The sequence below is a fragment of the Emiliania huxleyi genome, assembly GCF_000372725.1.
Source record: "Emiliania huxleyi CCMP1516 unplaced genomic scaffold EMIHUscaffold_62, whole genome shotgun sequence".
Lineage (NCBI taxonomy): Eukaryota > Haptophyta > Isochrysidales > Noelaerhabdaceae > Emiliania > Emiliania huxleyi.
The window spans coordinates 395,166-408,298 of record NW_005197351.1 but is presented as its reverse complement, the minus strand read 5'-3'; the positions used below and the strand labels follow the sequence as shown (position 1 = coordinate 408,298).

Sequence of the window (13,133 nt, the reverse complement as noted above, 5' to 3'; positions counted from 1 at the left end):
TACAACCGCACCGCGGCGGCTTGTCGCAGGCGACCACCGAGTGCTACACGGACATCGCGGACGAGAGTGCGGTGCGCCGCTGCGTTACCGCCCCGTGGGTGCCTCCCATTCAAGCACTTGAATGACGCACCGGCTCCCCGGCGGCACAGGGCGTTCGCGCTGTCACTGTCACGTCTCGGCCCGTCCTCGACATCGACCCGACCGCCGTCATCGCCGCTCGAGTCGACCCAGCGTTCGACCCGGCCATGTGTGCGCGAGAAGCCCTACGCGGCGCTCTTCGGGCTCGTCCCCGCATCGAGGACGGGCTCTCAGCTCTCATGAAGGGCGGCGGGCCGTGTCCGGAGAAGGTGCCGGCCGCAGCGCCCTCGCCCCTCCCTCCCTCCCCCCCCCTTTCCCCCTACAGATCGTCCCCCCCCCTCCGCCCGCCCGCCTTCCCGCCTGCCTCCACCCTTCTCCTCGCCCTCGCGCAGGCCCGCGTCGCCATCTCCGGCATGCCGGCAGCCCACTTCACCATCGCCTCCTCGGTCGCTGCCGCTTCCCTCGCAGTACGAGGTCGGCGTACCGTGTGCGCGTACCTGCTCGAAGGCCTACAACCGCACCGCGGCGGCTTGTCGCAGGCGACCACCGAGTGCTACACGGACATCGCGGACGAGAGTGCGGTGCGCCGCTGCGTTACCGCCCCGTGGGTGCCTCCCATTCAAGCACTTCAATGACGCACCGGCTCCCCGGCGGCACAGGGCGTTCGCGCTGTCACTGTCACGTCTCGGCCCGTCCTCGACATCGACCCGACCGCCGTCATCGCCGCTCCAGTCGACCCGGCGTTGGACCCGGCCATGTGTGCGCGAGAAGCCCTACGCGGCGCTCTTCGGGCTCGTCCCCGCATCGATGACGGGCTCTCAGCTCTCATGAAGGGCGGCGGGCCGTGTCCGGAGGAGGTGCCGGCCGCGGCGCCCTCGCCCCTCCCTCCCCCCACCCCCCCCTTTCCCCCCTCCAGATCGTCCCCTCCCCTCCGCCCGCCCGCCTTCCCGCCTGCCTCCACCCTTCTCCTCGCCCTCGCGCAGGCCCGCGTCGCCATCTCCGGCATGCCGGCAGCCCACTTCACCATCGCCTCCTCGGTCGCTGCCGCTTCCCTCGCAGTACGAGGTCGGCGTACCGTGTGCGCGTACCTGCTCGAAGGCCTATCCTCCTCGCCATCGCCTGCGGCGCCTCCTGGCCGACCGCGGCGAGCGGAAAGGGGGCGACGTGCTGTGCAGAATACTTCAACATGTCAGGACTGCGCTCTGGCCTTTGTCTACTACTGCTGCCTTGCTTGGTTGCTGCTAACGGTTGCGTTTCCAGTCCGACGCCAACGGCGCCTTCAAGCTTCGAGCACAGATGGTGGAAGGGGGGAACAGGCAGCACCGGCTCTTTTACCGACGTGAAAATCGCGGACCACGATCCGTGTGATCCATGTGTAGCAACCAAGAATGCTAAGAGTTGCCCATCAGCCATGTCATATCCACGATTTGCTTCGAGGGCTGCTCGAAACCACTCTCTCTTCAGCATTTTCCGGCAGCACTACATGCGTTTGCTCGACTTCGAGACGTTCGGCGGCTTCGGGGACGGCGTCCGCAGAATTCTTCGGCAGGCGGCGGACCAGCTGAGTAACAAACTTTCGCACGCTCAGCACCTCGATGAGGTCACATGGACCACCAAGAACTGGCACGGGCTGCAGATGCAGCGCTTGTCTGTCGTCCTCCACACCGCCGTGGCGTGGCAGACGGTGAACGAGCTAGCGTGCGGGGACAGCGGCATTGTGCACGGAGCTAAGTGCATTGCCGTTCTTAACGGAGTCGCTTAGGCGGCTCCGGTGGTGTGCCGGTGATAGTACTAGCTTGGTGATAACAAGGCTGTGAAGGTGTGATAGTACTAGCTTATTACCTTGGACACGCGATTGGACAGAATTTAAACAAAAGAACTCTCTCTCACAGCAGACAGGCTCGACACAGGTGCGAACTGGCGCGAGCTTGGTGTGCCGGTGTGCCGGTGATAGTACTTCTCAATAACAAGGCTGTGAAGAGGGTCGCTCGTCGAATGCGAGCCAGTTCGCTCGCGACGCCGACGCCGACGCCGCCGCCGGAACGACCGCGGCGGCCGGTCGAGCGGCCGCCCCGGCCAGCGGCCGTATCGAGCCTGCCCGTCGCGAAGGTGCGGACCTCACGCGCCCCACCGGCCGCCCGCGCCGCCGCGCCCACGTCGCTCTCTCGAAGCCGAGCGCCACGCCGCTACGACTCCCATCGCGACGACTCCCGTGCTCGCTCCTGGCGCAGGCGATCGACTCCTGACACCCATCGAGCGGATGGGCGCGTTCCCGCCGCGACCCGGTACTCTCGAACGACTTTTGAGGGCAAAAGGTGCCGCCCGAGCCCATTCCCGCCGCCCGCCGCCCGAGATCAGCTGCCACCGGCCAGCGCGCGCGCGGAGACCTGCCGCGAGCGCCTCCGTGGCCCTAGCTGGGGTGATTAGCAAGCGCCTCGGCACTTTAGATTCGCCCCTCGGGCTTTTCCGCGCGCGTGATCAGTCTCGCGTTCTCTCCTTTTCCAGGCGCCTGTTTACGACCTCTGAAGAGCAACCGTCGAGGCGTCGATGCTCGCCTCCACGCGCCAGTTCTCCGCGATTGGGGCGCCTTGTCGACGGGATCAATTGTGATTCCGGGCGTATTTTTCTGATAGCTTACTCGCATATCGGCGACTCTTAGTCGCTTCTCCGTGCTAGGAGGCCTAAGTTTTGTGTCCGTGAGGACTAGATCGAAACTAGAATCCGGGAACATTTCAGTAAGCTATCAGAATCAGTAACCAGCCTCCGGCGGGGCCCCCCGCTACCATCCAAACCCGAGCACCGGTCTACTAATCATAGATAGAGGCTCAAGTGTGACATATAAAAGTCCACACACATACGATGTTCGATGTAATACACATACACAAAGCAACTCTCACGACACACACACGGGCACCGGGTGGAGCGGCGGCGGCGGCGGCAGCAGCACGCGCGGGCGGACGGATTCGGACGGGGCGGAGCAGCGACCGCCTGGGCGGCCGCTGCTCTGCCAGAGCGCGCCGTCTGCGCAGCTCGAGCGCCGTCAGGTGCAGGGAAGCGTGGCGGCGCGGGGACGCGCGGCGGCGGTGGCGAGCAGGCGAGCGGCCCGCGCGCGGCGAGGCGGACAGGAGATCGGCAGGCGGGTGACGGCGGAGAGTAAACGCGCCCAGCGATCGGAGACGAGCCGATCGTCGCTCGGCCGCAGCTGACCTCGAAGGCGTGCGGAGCGCGACTGTTGGTGTCGGGGGGCGGCCGTCATGTGGCGAGGAGGGAGGACGACAAGTGCGCGTCGTAGCTACGGGTCGCTCTTCATCGGCCAGTCGAGCGGCACTCAAGTCGAGACCGAGCATGGGCGACGAAAAGCCGGTGGGGCCGGTGGGAGGTATGGTCCGACACATCTAAAGTGGAAGGGTGGGGTAGGGGAGAAGTACTCTTGAGGGAAACATTGGACCGTCAGGCCCCGGGGACTGGCCAGCCCGACTGACACAACCTTCAGGAACACCATTTTGCGGTCCTGAGCGGCCGTCTTGGAGCAGAAGCTTCCCTGCCTCCTTAGCCATGTTGCGGTGCCCTCGCGCCATCTGGTCCTCGCACTGCTCGCAAGTAAAGCGTCTTCACAGGTCGGCAGATACGCCTCACCTTCAAAAAGGTGGCTGCCTACCCCAAAGCCCAGCCCGGGGCATCGATTTCTCTTGACGATTTCACTTTAAAACGCTGGTGCAGATGGGGTTTTCTCTATAGAAGTCGGAGCCTTGCGTCGAAGGAGAGGCAGCGTGCGGCTCCGTGGACTCGGCCATCACCCGCGGGTGAGAGGGCGATAGGAAGCACTCCCGCCCTCTGAGGCGGCCGTCCGAGTCGGGGAGGCAAACACACAGCCATCCTCGCGGGTGTGGGCAGCCTTATCGGCCCGCTATACTAACCCTTAAGTCGGCCCTTCCTCGGGTCGGCTTCGGAGGCCCCTTAGCCCTAGCCGGAGCTAAGGGAGCCGGCTTTTTCGGCGCTAACCCTAGGAGAAACCGCTCCGGAATAGGGTTACCGGCACCATCGGGCGGCGCCATGCGGATGGAGGGAGTCGGGTCTGCCATCGGCGGGCCGTCAGGGCGCTGAGAAGTCAAGGACGACTTTTTAGCTCCACTTTCGGCGTGCCGGAGTATAGGACGAGATTGGTTTCGCGCTTTCAAAAGCGGCTTCGCGCGCAGCGCAACTTTGGGTTTGCCACGAAAAGCGTCCCCAGTGGAAATGGGGGCTACTGGGGCGGCCAATTCACACCTCGCGGGACTACTTATGTTTTCGTAAACGTAGTTGTGGCCCCCCGCTACGTCGCACGAGTGCAACCGGGTAGCGGGGGGCTAAAATGAGCGTTCACTCACAATTCATGTGTATATGAACGGTGCCGACGGGTTTGGCGAGCATCGAAGCCGTCCAGGCGCAGCAACGCGACGGTTTCGGAGGCCGACGGCTCCGAAAGAGCCTCCCGAGCGAGGCCGGCGCGGTCACGGTACCGTGGAGGCCACAGACGTCGCCGGAGCGGCACTCCCGGGGCGCCACTCCCTCACCCGGTCAGGGGGGGCCAACCACAGCCCGCCTCACCGTCCGTGGAGCTTCCGTGGTCCGCCGCTCCGGCTTCGATTTTCGACCCTCCCGAGGCTGCTAGAGCAGCCCCGCGGAGCCTCCCGGATGCACCAGCACACCGTCGTCCAGAACGCCGGCGCACGCGCTGCCCAGTGACTGGGCGGGTCGGCCCCGACTAGGGGCGGGCCCAGCCGCGCGGAGAAGACCATCCCACTCGCGGTTCGTCGCACCGTCCGCTCCGGTTTTCGTCTCGAGCGGGTCGTGAGACGGCCGCGAGAGCGAGCACCGCGGTCACGGTACCGTGGAGGCCACAGACGTCGCCGGAGCGGCACTCCCGGGGCGCCACTCCCTCACCCGGTCAGGGGGGGCCAACCACAGCCCGCCTCACCGTCCGTGGAGCTTCCGTGGTCCGCCGCTCCGGCTTCGATTTTCGACCCTCCCGAGGCTGCTAGAGGCCCTAGAGCAGCCCCGCGGAGCCTCCCGGATGCACCAGCACACCGTCGTCCAGGATGACGGCGCACGCGCTGCCCAGTGACTGGGCGGGTCGGCCCCGACTAGGGGCGGGCCCAGCCGCGCGGAGAAGGCCAGCGAGCTCGAAACACGTCGCCGCGGCCGGCCGTTTCGCAAGCCTGAGCGGGTCGCCAGACACCCGCGAGAGCCAGCAGCTAGAGCGCCGTCGTAGCCGCAGATCGAGTCGAGGAGCTTGATGTCCACGGTAGCAGTTGTGGAGAGCGGTGGCACGGTGCGTGTAGACGCGTCGATTGAGGGCTCCCTTTCGAAACGCGACGGGTACGGCATGACAACTGCCAGTACAGTTTTACGCCGGCCAGCGTGAGAGCACAACAGGGAGCCGGCGACCCGTACGCTTTGCGCGTGGCGACTGGTGGCTGTCTGGAGCTCGTGTGAGCTGGGCCGACGCGTGTCCGAGCCGAGAGGACCAGCGAGCGACCACGTTGGCGATGAAGCTTGGCGGCCGGCGCCTCGTCGCCAGACGTCACAGCGGCGTGGACGTAGGAGTGTGCGGCGACGAGTGCCGGCAAATCCGGCCCAGTGTGGCCGGCAGCTGCCTAGCGCTGGCCTGTGGCCGGCGCCGCGGTGGCGGAGAAGGCGTCTCGCCGCCGTGGCGGCGGTCGGCAGGTGCGAGCGTGATGCCATCTTGCGGGACGACACCCGTCTCGCAAAACCCGGACTGCGCCCTTAAAATTCTTTTGAGCCGTTGTGCCAGTGTGTCTTGTCACCAGAGACCAGCCTCCGATGTGTTCGCCTGAGCGGCTGTACCCGCCCGCGGAGCTCGCGCCGCCCGGGCGCTCGGACGCGCCTCCGCCTCCGCCTCCGCCGCTGCCGCTGCCGCTGCCGCTGCCGGCCCGCGCGAACGCGAGCGGGAGCTCAAGGCGCTCGCGGCGCGGCGCCGCGCCGATCGCGCCGGACGGCGACGAGGCGAGTGGACACGCCGAACGGCTGGAAGCGATGGGCTGCGAGTTCGACTCGATCGAGCAAGCGCAGGACAGGGTCAAACAGAATCTCGCCGAGCACGGCAAGCTCCGAGAGCAGCTGCTCAAGCTGCAGTCGATGAAGGCGCACACGCAGAAGGGCGCGCAGATGCTCCGCCGCAAGGAGAAGGCAGTCATGGACCAGATGGAGGCGCTGCTCAAGTCGGGCGGCGCGGAGCTTCGCAGCTGCCCGGCGGCGGCGAACGCTTCCGACGTTAGCGCGCTCCGGTCGGCCCTCCGCGAGGCTGTGCTGTCGGACGACCCCGAGCAGGCTCGGGCGCTCGGCACGATGCTCAGCCGAAACGGCAGAGATGAAGCCAATTCGTGAGGGAGGGAGGGAGGGAGAGGTGCGCGGCGCGCGCGCTGCTTGGCGAGAGTGGCACGGCGCGACCGCAGAGCGCACGTCTCGGCCGCGGGCGCTCGCAGGGCCGGGCGCTCGCAGGGCCGGGCGCTCGTGCTCCTCGCCGGCCGTCCAATGTTCCCGCGACTCCCCCCGCTCTTCGAGGGACGCCAGACCGACCTCTCGCGGCGCGCGCAAGGACCACTCCCCGATCCCTGGCACTCCGCGGCTTCCATCGGCCGCCACGTTGATGTCGGCGCGAGCTCTCCCGCTGCGAGTGGATGGCGCGCGCGCCGCGTGAGCGCGTCAAGCAGGCCACCTCGTCCGCGTCGTGCCCGGCCTCGCTGACGCCGTGCCGACGATGCTAGCGCACCGCCGCCTCAACTCGACGGACGGCTGTCGAGGAGGAGCTCTTTGAGATGCTGTCGCGGCACGCGGATGCAGCGACGGAGCGGGCGAGTGGCGGCCTCGAATCGCCGCGCAAGCAGGAGATCTGTCTCGAGGCGAGGCGACCCGTCGTCGCGCTCCAGAGGGCTGGAGGAGCTGGAGAAGCTTCAGGCGGCCCTCAGCCAACGCGACGAGCGACTCGGGCCGGGCGCAGTCTCCCCCGCGTGGTGAAGATTCGTGGCGCGGCGTGGGTGCTGCAGCAGCGGCTCCGAGCGGCGCAGGAGAATGCAGCGGCGAGCAGCATCTTTGCGCACCTCAATGCCGAGGAGCTGGGCATGGGGCTGTCGGACCTCTGTGTTGACCTCCACGGCTTGCGCATCGTCGAGGTGCGGGAAGAGTTCGACGAGCTGGTCGTGCCTGTGCTGCCTGTGCAGGGGCGGTGCGTCGTCGTGACCGGGCGCGGTAAGCACAGTGAGAGCGGGGAGGCCGCTCTGCGCAACGCGCTCATCCGCCACGTGCGTGCTCGTGAGCTGATGCAAGGCAACGGAGGGGCGCTGCAGGTGAGGTGTGTTTCTTGAAGCATGAAAAGAGACTCATGTGTCGACGATTTTGTGACGTAAGGTAAGGTAGAGTAAGGTAAGGTAAGGTAAGGTAAACGTCTCCACACACACAAAGTGGTGGGGCAAGGGGGGGCGACCCTCGCATCTCCACGCCCGGACACGGGCAGGAGCCCCACGGCATTCAAAGTGCAAGCACCGGCCCGGTGCCGTGGGTGAGCACAACCTGCACCCCACTCCTACTCCTATAACACAACCCCCACAGCGTGGTCGTCTACGTGTTCAGAAACACCAAGCAGCGAGGCGAGGGTGAAGGGGTAAGGGGCTGTGTGGGGCTATCTGTGACTACATCTAGCCTGGGGGGTCGCAGGAGGGGGGGGCAGAGGGTAAGATATGGGTGAGGAGGCCCCTGGGTGCCGAATGGCCACTAAAAAAAGAAATAACTCGCCCGGCCAAGCAGCGAGGCGAGGGTGAAGGGGTAAGGGGCTGTGTGGGGCAGAATCTTCATCCGGCTTATCTGTGACTACTCCATCAGCCTGGGGGGTCGCAGGAGGGGGGGCAGAGGGTAAGAAGTGTAAGATATGGGTGAGGCCAGCTACAAGTCGGACACCCTCCCCTCCTCAGACTCGTCGGCCCACGGCGTGCGCCGACCAGCGATGCCGAGCTCGTCGGGACGCCCGCTGTTCCTCTTCGGGCTCCTTCTGTCACTCCTTCGCCAAGCGGCGGCGCTTCCGTATACACCCGATGCCAAGTGTCCGCTCATGGGCCACCTCCTGGAGCTCGCGCGCGACCGTCCGGGCGTCGCCATCGATGTTGGCGCGAACGGCGGCTGCGAGTCGACCGTGGCCCTCAACGCTGGGCGCCGCGTGATCGCCTTCGAGTGCCTGTCGAGCGCGTACTTCGAGCTGCTGGGCAACATCGCCGCCAACGCGACGCTCGTGCACCTGTGCGCTGGTAGCAAGCCGCACCTCGCCGAGCTGCACCTCGCGGCCGACTCGTCCAGCCTCCTCTCCCAGAACGTGAGGTTCGGCAACGAGGCGCGCAAGGCGGTGCGCAACCTCAGGCACGGCGGCCGCGCGCGCGAGACGGTCGCGATCGTGCCGCTCGACTCGATCATTCCGTCCACGGAGCGCGTCGCCCTGATCAAGGTGGACACGCAAGGGTACGAGTACCACGTGCTGATGGGGCTGATGCAGACGCTGAGACGCGAGTGCCCCGTGTTGGCGTACGAGGACGTGCCCACGAAGGCCAACGGTCGGAAGGTTGCCGACTCTCACCCGTGGGCAAAGCTGGGCGACCCGGCGAAGGACCTGCTTGCGCCGCTCGGCTACCGCTGCGAGCGCTACGCAGACCTGGACATCGTCTGCGTGTGCGACCGGGGCGGGAGGTCGGGGTCGCGAGCAGGCTCACCCTCGGAGCTGTAGGTGCGCGATGCATGACCGGCGACAGCGCCCGCCGTGGCGTGGTCGGAGCCAACCAAGGAGAGCGCAGCGCGAAAACGTTTCACGTAGCTCTTTGTGTTGCGATGCTTCCTGGCGTGGGAGTGTTGGGCTTTCCGGCCCCCACTCGGCTCTTGAGGCATTTATCGGCATCTTAATATGCCGTAGGGACATACAGAGCAAGGAGTAGTCTCTACGTGGCTGGGTTCACAGCGATTGTAGGTAAATGGAGGGAACACTTGACGGTCGCGGCCTTCCGACTCGCGCCTCCGCCTCACTGGCACTATTGTAGCCCTGGCCGGTGCGCGTGCAGAGTTGAAGTTCCGGAGTAAAAATTCGAACGCGTTCTCTCGCGGTGACCAAAAAATGTCCACCTCAGAGGCACCTCCGGAGGCAGGCCGCTGCACGCCGGCGACACAGCTCCAGCTGTCGAACTGACCCGCAGCTCCTCTCAGAGCGGGAACTGTGACGAAAGTTGACTGAGGCGGTTGTCAGGAATCATCATACGGATCACATGGTGGCTCTCTCATGACGGGAGACCGCCCGACCACTCCTGGGTGGCACTGCCACCGGTGTCGCTCGACGTCCTGTCGACAGCGTGCCGACAGCGACACAGACCATGTGGGACGCGTCGAGTATCGACCTCTACTGCTTACCCAGCCTTCGAGTGTACCCTGGCTATGGTCCCACACCTACTGGTGTCCATCTCAGAGACCGCAGGAGGTCATGAGGGTCGATGGGAGTGCCAACCCCACAACGAAAAACCCAGCCCAGTAAAGTCCGTCGCGTAGGGGGGCGGGATATGGTGATTTTCAGAAAGTCGCCTCGGGCACAAACGAACACTGGCGCTGGGAGTACAGCTGCTGGGGATTGCAATGGTATATCACTAAGAGTCTAACATGGTCTAGTACTGACACAGCGTCCCGACAAACACACTCAAAATTCTCACTGCTCCGTGTCCCGGCGGCACTGGCGGCGCCGAGGGTCGGCCGTGGGCGCCTCCACGGCGCCGAGCTCGCGAGGGTCATACCGCCAGCTGTACACCTGCTTGTGCGTCTTCGGGTTCCACTTCTTTGGCAGCAGGAACAGCCATTGCTCGCCCGCTGCCTCGTCGAACTCCGGGTCCGCGTCCCAAGCCCAGAGCACAGCGCCGGCCGGCAAGACCTCGACCTCCTGTCAGAGAGCCCGTCGGCGACCCGGACGACGCGCCCCGTCGACCAGATCATGTGCGGCTGGTTCGTGTCCTTGTCGGCGTACTTCCAGAGTACCTGAGGGCGCGGCGGCACAGTGTGAGCGTGTGTCCCGACCGGACTACTCTACACGACTACGACGGCACACCTCGAGCCGCTTGCCGACAAGCGCCGAGTCGAAGGCGGGAGCCTTCTCCGGCTGCCTCCACTCCGTATCATCGGAGATGCCCGCCGCAATGCGCCGCTCCACCTCTGCCTCGGCCTTCCGCTTTAGCTCGTCCGAGTTGAATCGTGTCGTAGACCGCACCTCCACCGCGTCGGCGTCGAGAGTGCCAAGCTGCGTCGAGCCGCCCGCTGCCAGCTGCGGGGGCGCCGCCTCCGTCGGCAGCCCCGATACGCTGTCCGCAGGAAAGCGCTTGCGCGCCGTCTCCCCCTTGATGAGCTCCTCGAGCAGCTTGGTCAGGTGCGCGACGGTGCCGATCCTAGAGTCGGCCGCGGACGACCAGCGAGTCGCGTACTCGCTCCAGCCGAGGCCGAGCACGCGCATCTCAATCTGGTAGCGCAGGTACTCGAGCTGCTGCGCCTCCGGCTTAGGCCTGCCGTGCGGGTAGTTCGGCACCGGCTTCCCGTCGTGCAGCGCCTTGGCCGAGTCCAGTGGCCCGGCGCCGCGTGCTTTCGCTTGCGTCGGTCGTGTAGGGTGTTGGGCGGCCGGTCGAAGTCGTGCATCCGCATCTGCTGCGCCATCCCCGACACCGTCACAACTGTCGCGTGCCGCCACATCCGCATGAGGATGTCGAGGCAGCCGAAGTTCGACTCGACGCGGTCGTTGGTCGCGTGCGCGCCGGCCGTCGCAGCGTTGCGGCCCGGATCAGCGCCGACGGCGAACTTGCCCCCCTGCGACACCAGCATGCTCGAGATCGAGCGCCGCGGGTCGCGCATCGCGAACAGCGCCGCCTCGGCCATCTCCTCGGCGAGCGTGATGACGCGTGCCTCGCATTGGATGTTGCCCGCGCGCGTCGGCTCGCGCGCCTCTGCCAGCACCATCGCGTGGATCGGGTAGGACGTGCCGTCCGCCGCCTTGAGCTCCTCCTTCGCGTGCGCCGCGCGCCACGCCGCGAACTCCGGGTACTTGGCCGCGAAGGAGGCGAAGGGGTCGTAGGCCGGGTCGAGCAGCCGGCGGCCGTCCGCGGCGACGGCCTGCATAATGTCGTAGATGGCGTCGAGCAGCTCGCTCGAGTCATCGAGCCCCCAGCCGAGCTCGCCGGCCTTGCCGGTGAGCCAGCGCGCCGGCTCGGAGAAGATGTACTTCCAGAGCACATTGACTCGCAAAGCCGCTGTCATCTCGTTGCAGCTCAACACGGTGAGGAGGAAGTTCTCCAGCTTGTTGTCCGCGCCCGGGACCTTCAGAGCTAGGGAGTGTTGCGATGGCCGCCCAAACGCGAACGCAGGAGATAAAATGCTTTGCGGCGACGTTCCGTGGGTAGGATCAAGTCGCCGCTTGCTTTAATAATAGTCTACGCGCGTCCTCGGGGCCAAGGCGCAGTCCAGCTGTCTGAGGGAGAGAGTCTCCCTCGCTGCGCGTTTCGAGCGCAACCTGGCAGACGGAGTCGGGGCGCTCCCGCACGCGTGCCGGTGGGGAGCTCCGCTTGCCGCACGCCTGCTTTTCGCTGCACAAGCTTGTGCTGTGAATCCCCAGGGCCTCCAGGGCTCGCACCTCAACCTCTCACAGACCAACGCACAAAACGTATTTTCTTCTGAAAAACAAGGCTGTGAACAGCGTCTCAGATCGCTCTTTGAGACAAAACCGCCCCCCCGCACAAAACCGCCCCCCCCGATCGAGTGAGATCCACGGTATATGCGTGCAACGCCCTGCCGCGCCCGCCGCCCAACGCGAGGGCCGGGGCCCCGCGCCGCTGAGCCCGCCCCCCGCCACCCCCTCTCCCTCCCCTCCCTCTCCCTCCCCGCCCGCGCGACGCGTGCAGGGGCTCGCGCCACCGCCCGAGCCGCGCCTCCGCCCTCCCCCTGTACTCCGTCGCAGCGCGATCCCCGGCCAGCATGATTGCGCGCCACCGCGCCCGCACCGCGCCCTGCCGCGCCACGCCCGCGCCAGGGCTCCGGGACTGCGCCGCCCGCTCCGCGCCGGAATTGCCCATGCGGCCGCCGCCGCATCCTCAATTTCTCCGCTCATCGGACACACTGTCCGTCCAATCAGGTGCCGAGTCTGAGGTGCGCCTCGCTCTTCATCTCCATCTAGATGCCTCCACCCTTCCAACCCGTCCCCACAAAGAAACGCAAACACAGCCCACTTCCCTGGCGGGGCGCGTACCACGGCTTCGCACGAGTCGCGCGGCCTCCCGAGCGTCGACATCGCCGGCGCACCCTTCATGGCGGTCGGGTCGTCGGCGGCCGCGTTCTTCACGGTGATTCGCCCCGCTCGTGACCGAGTCGGACGACGGCGTCGGCGACATCGTCGCCGCGCCGCCGTCTTCAACTCGATGACCATCGTCGGCCTGACTGGCATCTTTGCCCCCGGGCACAGGCGATCGCCTTTCAACCCCCCGTCCATTCCACACCCCTCCCACCCCCTTCGCTTCCCCCAACCTCCCCATCTCGTTTTCCAAGCCTTCCCCCCTCTGGGCTTCACCAGCCCCCCCCCCCGCCTCCTAACCCGCCTCCACCGTCGCCGCCGCCTCCCAGCCCGGCCCCTCCGTCGCCCCCACCACCGCCGTCGCCACCACCGCCAAGCCCGCCGCCGCCAAGCCCGCCTCCCCCGTCGCCGCCCCCACCGAGCCCGCCTCCCCCGTCGCCGCCCGCTCCCTCACCCCCTCCACCGTCTCCACCACCGCCATCGCCCCCGCCGCCAAGCCCGCCGCCCCAAGCCCGCCGCCGCCAAGCCCGCAAGCCCCGTCGCCGCCACCGCCAAGCCCTCCTCCGCCGTCCAACCCCGCCCCCTCAGCCCCCCCCATCACCCCACCTCACCCCACCTTCAGCCCGCCCACGCACCGTCCCCCGCGCAGGTTCTACTTCTTCGTCGGCATCGCCATCGTCCGCGACGACTTCTACGCCGAGGCGATCGATGAGGT

At 66.7% G+C, this 13,133-nt stretch overlaps 3 protein-coding genes across 3 annotated transcripts in view; 2 read left to right on the top strand and 1 right to left on the bottom strand.

The window, feature by feature from the left end:
* EMIHUDRAFT_452454 (hypothetical protein) overlaps positions 1 to 1,840 on the top strand; it is a gene marked incomplete at both ends in the record, with an annotated part of 2,131 nt that extends 291 nt beyond the window's left edge. Inside the window, 6 exons of the mRNA XM_005763752.1 lie at positions 30 to 71; positions 150 to 347; positions 471 to 659; positions 738 to 835; positions 1,177 to 1,266; positions 1,516 to 1,840. Of these exons, the coding sequence (XP_005763809.1) occupies positions 30 to 71; positions 150 to 347; positions 471 to 659; positions 738 to 835; positions 1,177 to 1,266; positions 1,516 to 1,840 (942 nt within the window). The remainder of the gene's footprint in view (positions 1 to 29; positions 72 to 149; positions 348 to 470; positions 660 to 737; positions 836 to 1,176; positions 1,267 to 1,515) is intronic.
* Positions 1,841 to 8,077: 6,237 nt separating this feature from the next.
* EMIHUDRAFT_214724 (hypothetical protein) lies at positions 8,078 to 8,845 on the top strand (the record flags this gene model as incomplete). Its single annotated transcript, XM_005763751.1, has 1 exon — positions 8,078 to 8,845. The coding sequence occupies one exon, from the start codon at positions 8,078 to 8,080 to the stop codon at positions 8,843 to 8,845; it is 768 nt and encodes a 255-aa protein (XP_005763808.1).
* Positions 8,846 to 9,805: 960 nt separating this feature from the next.
* On the bottom strand, positions 9,806 to 11,391 carry EMIHUDRAFT_465077 (hypothetical protein; the record flags this gene model as incomplete). Its single annotated transcript, XM_005763750.1, has 4 exons — positions 9,806 to 10,033; positions 10,063 to 10,128; positions 10,199 to 10,646; positions 10,829 to 11,391. The coding sequence occupies 4 exons, from the start codon at positions 11,389 to 11,391 to the stop codon at positions 9,806 to 9,808; spliced, it is 1,305 nt and encodes a 434-aa protein (XP_005763807.1).
* Between the last annotated feature and the right edge of the window lie 1,742 nt (positions 11,392 to 13,133).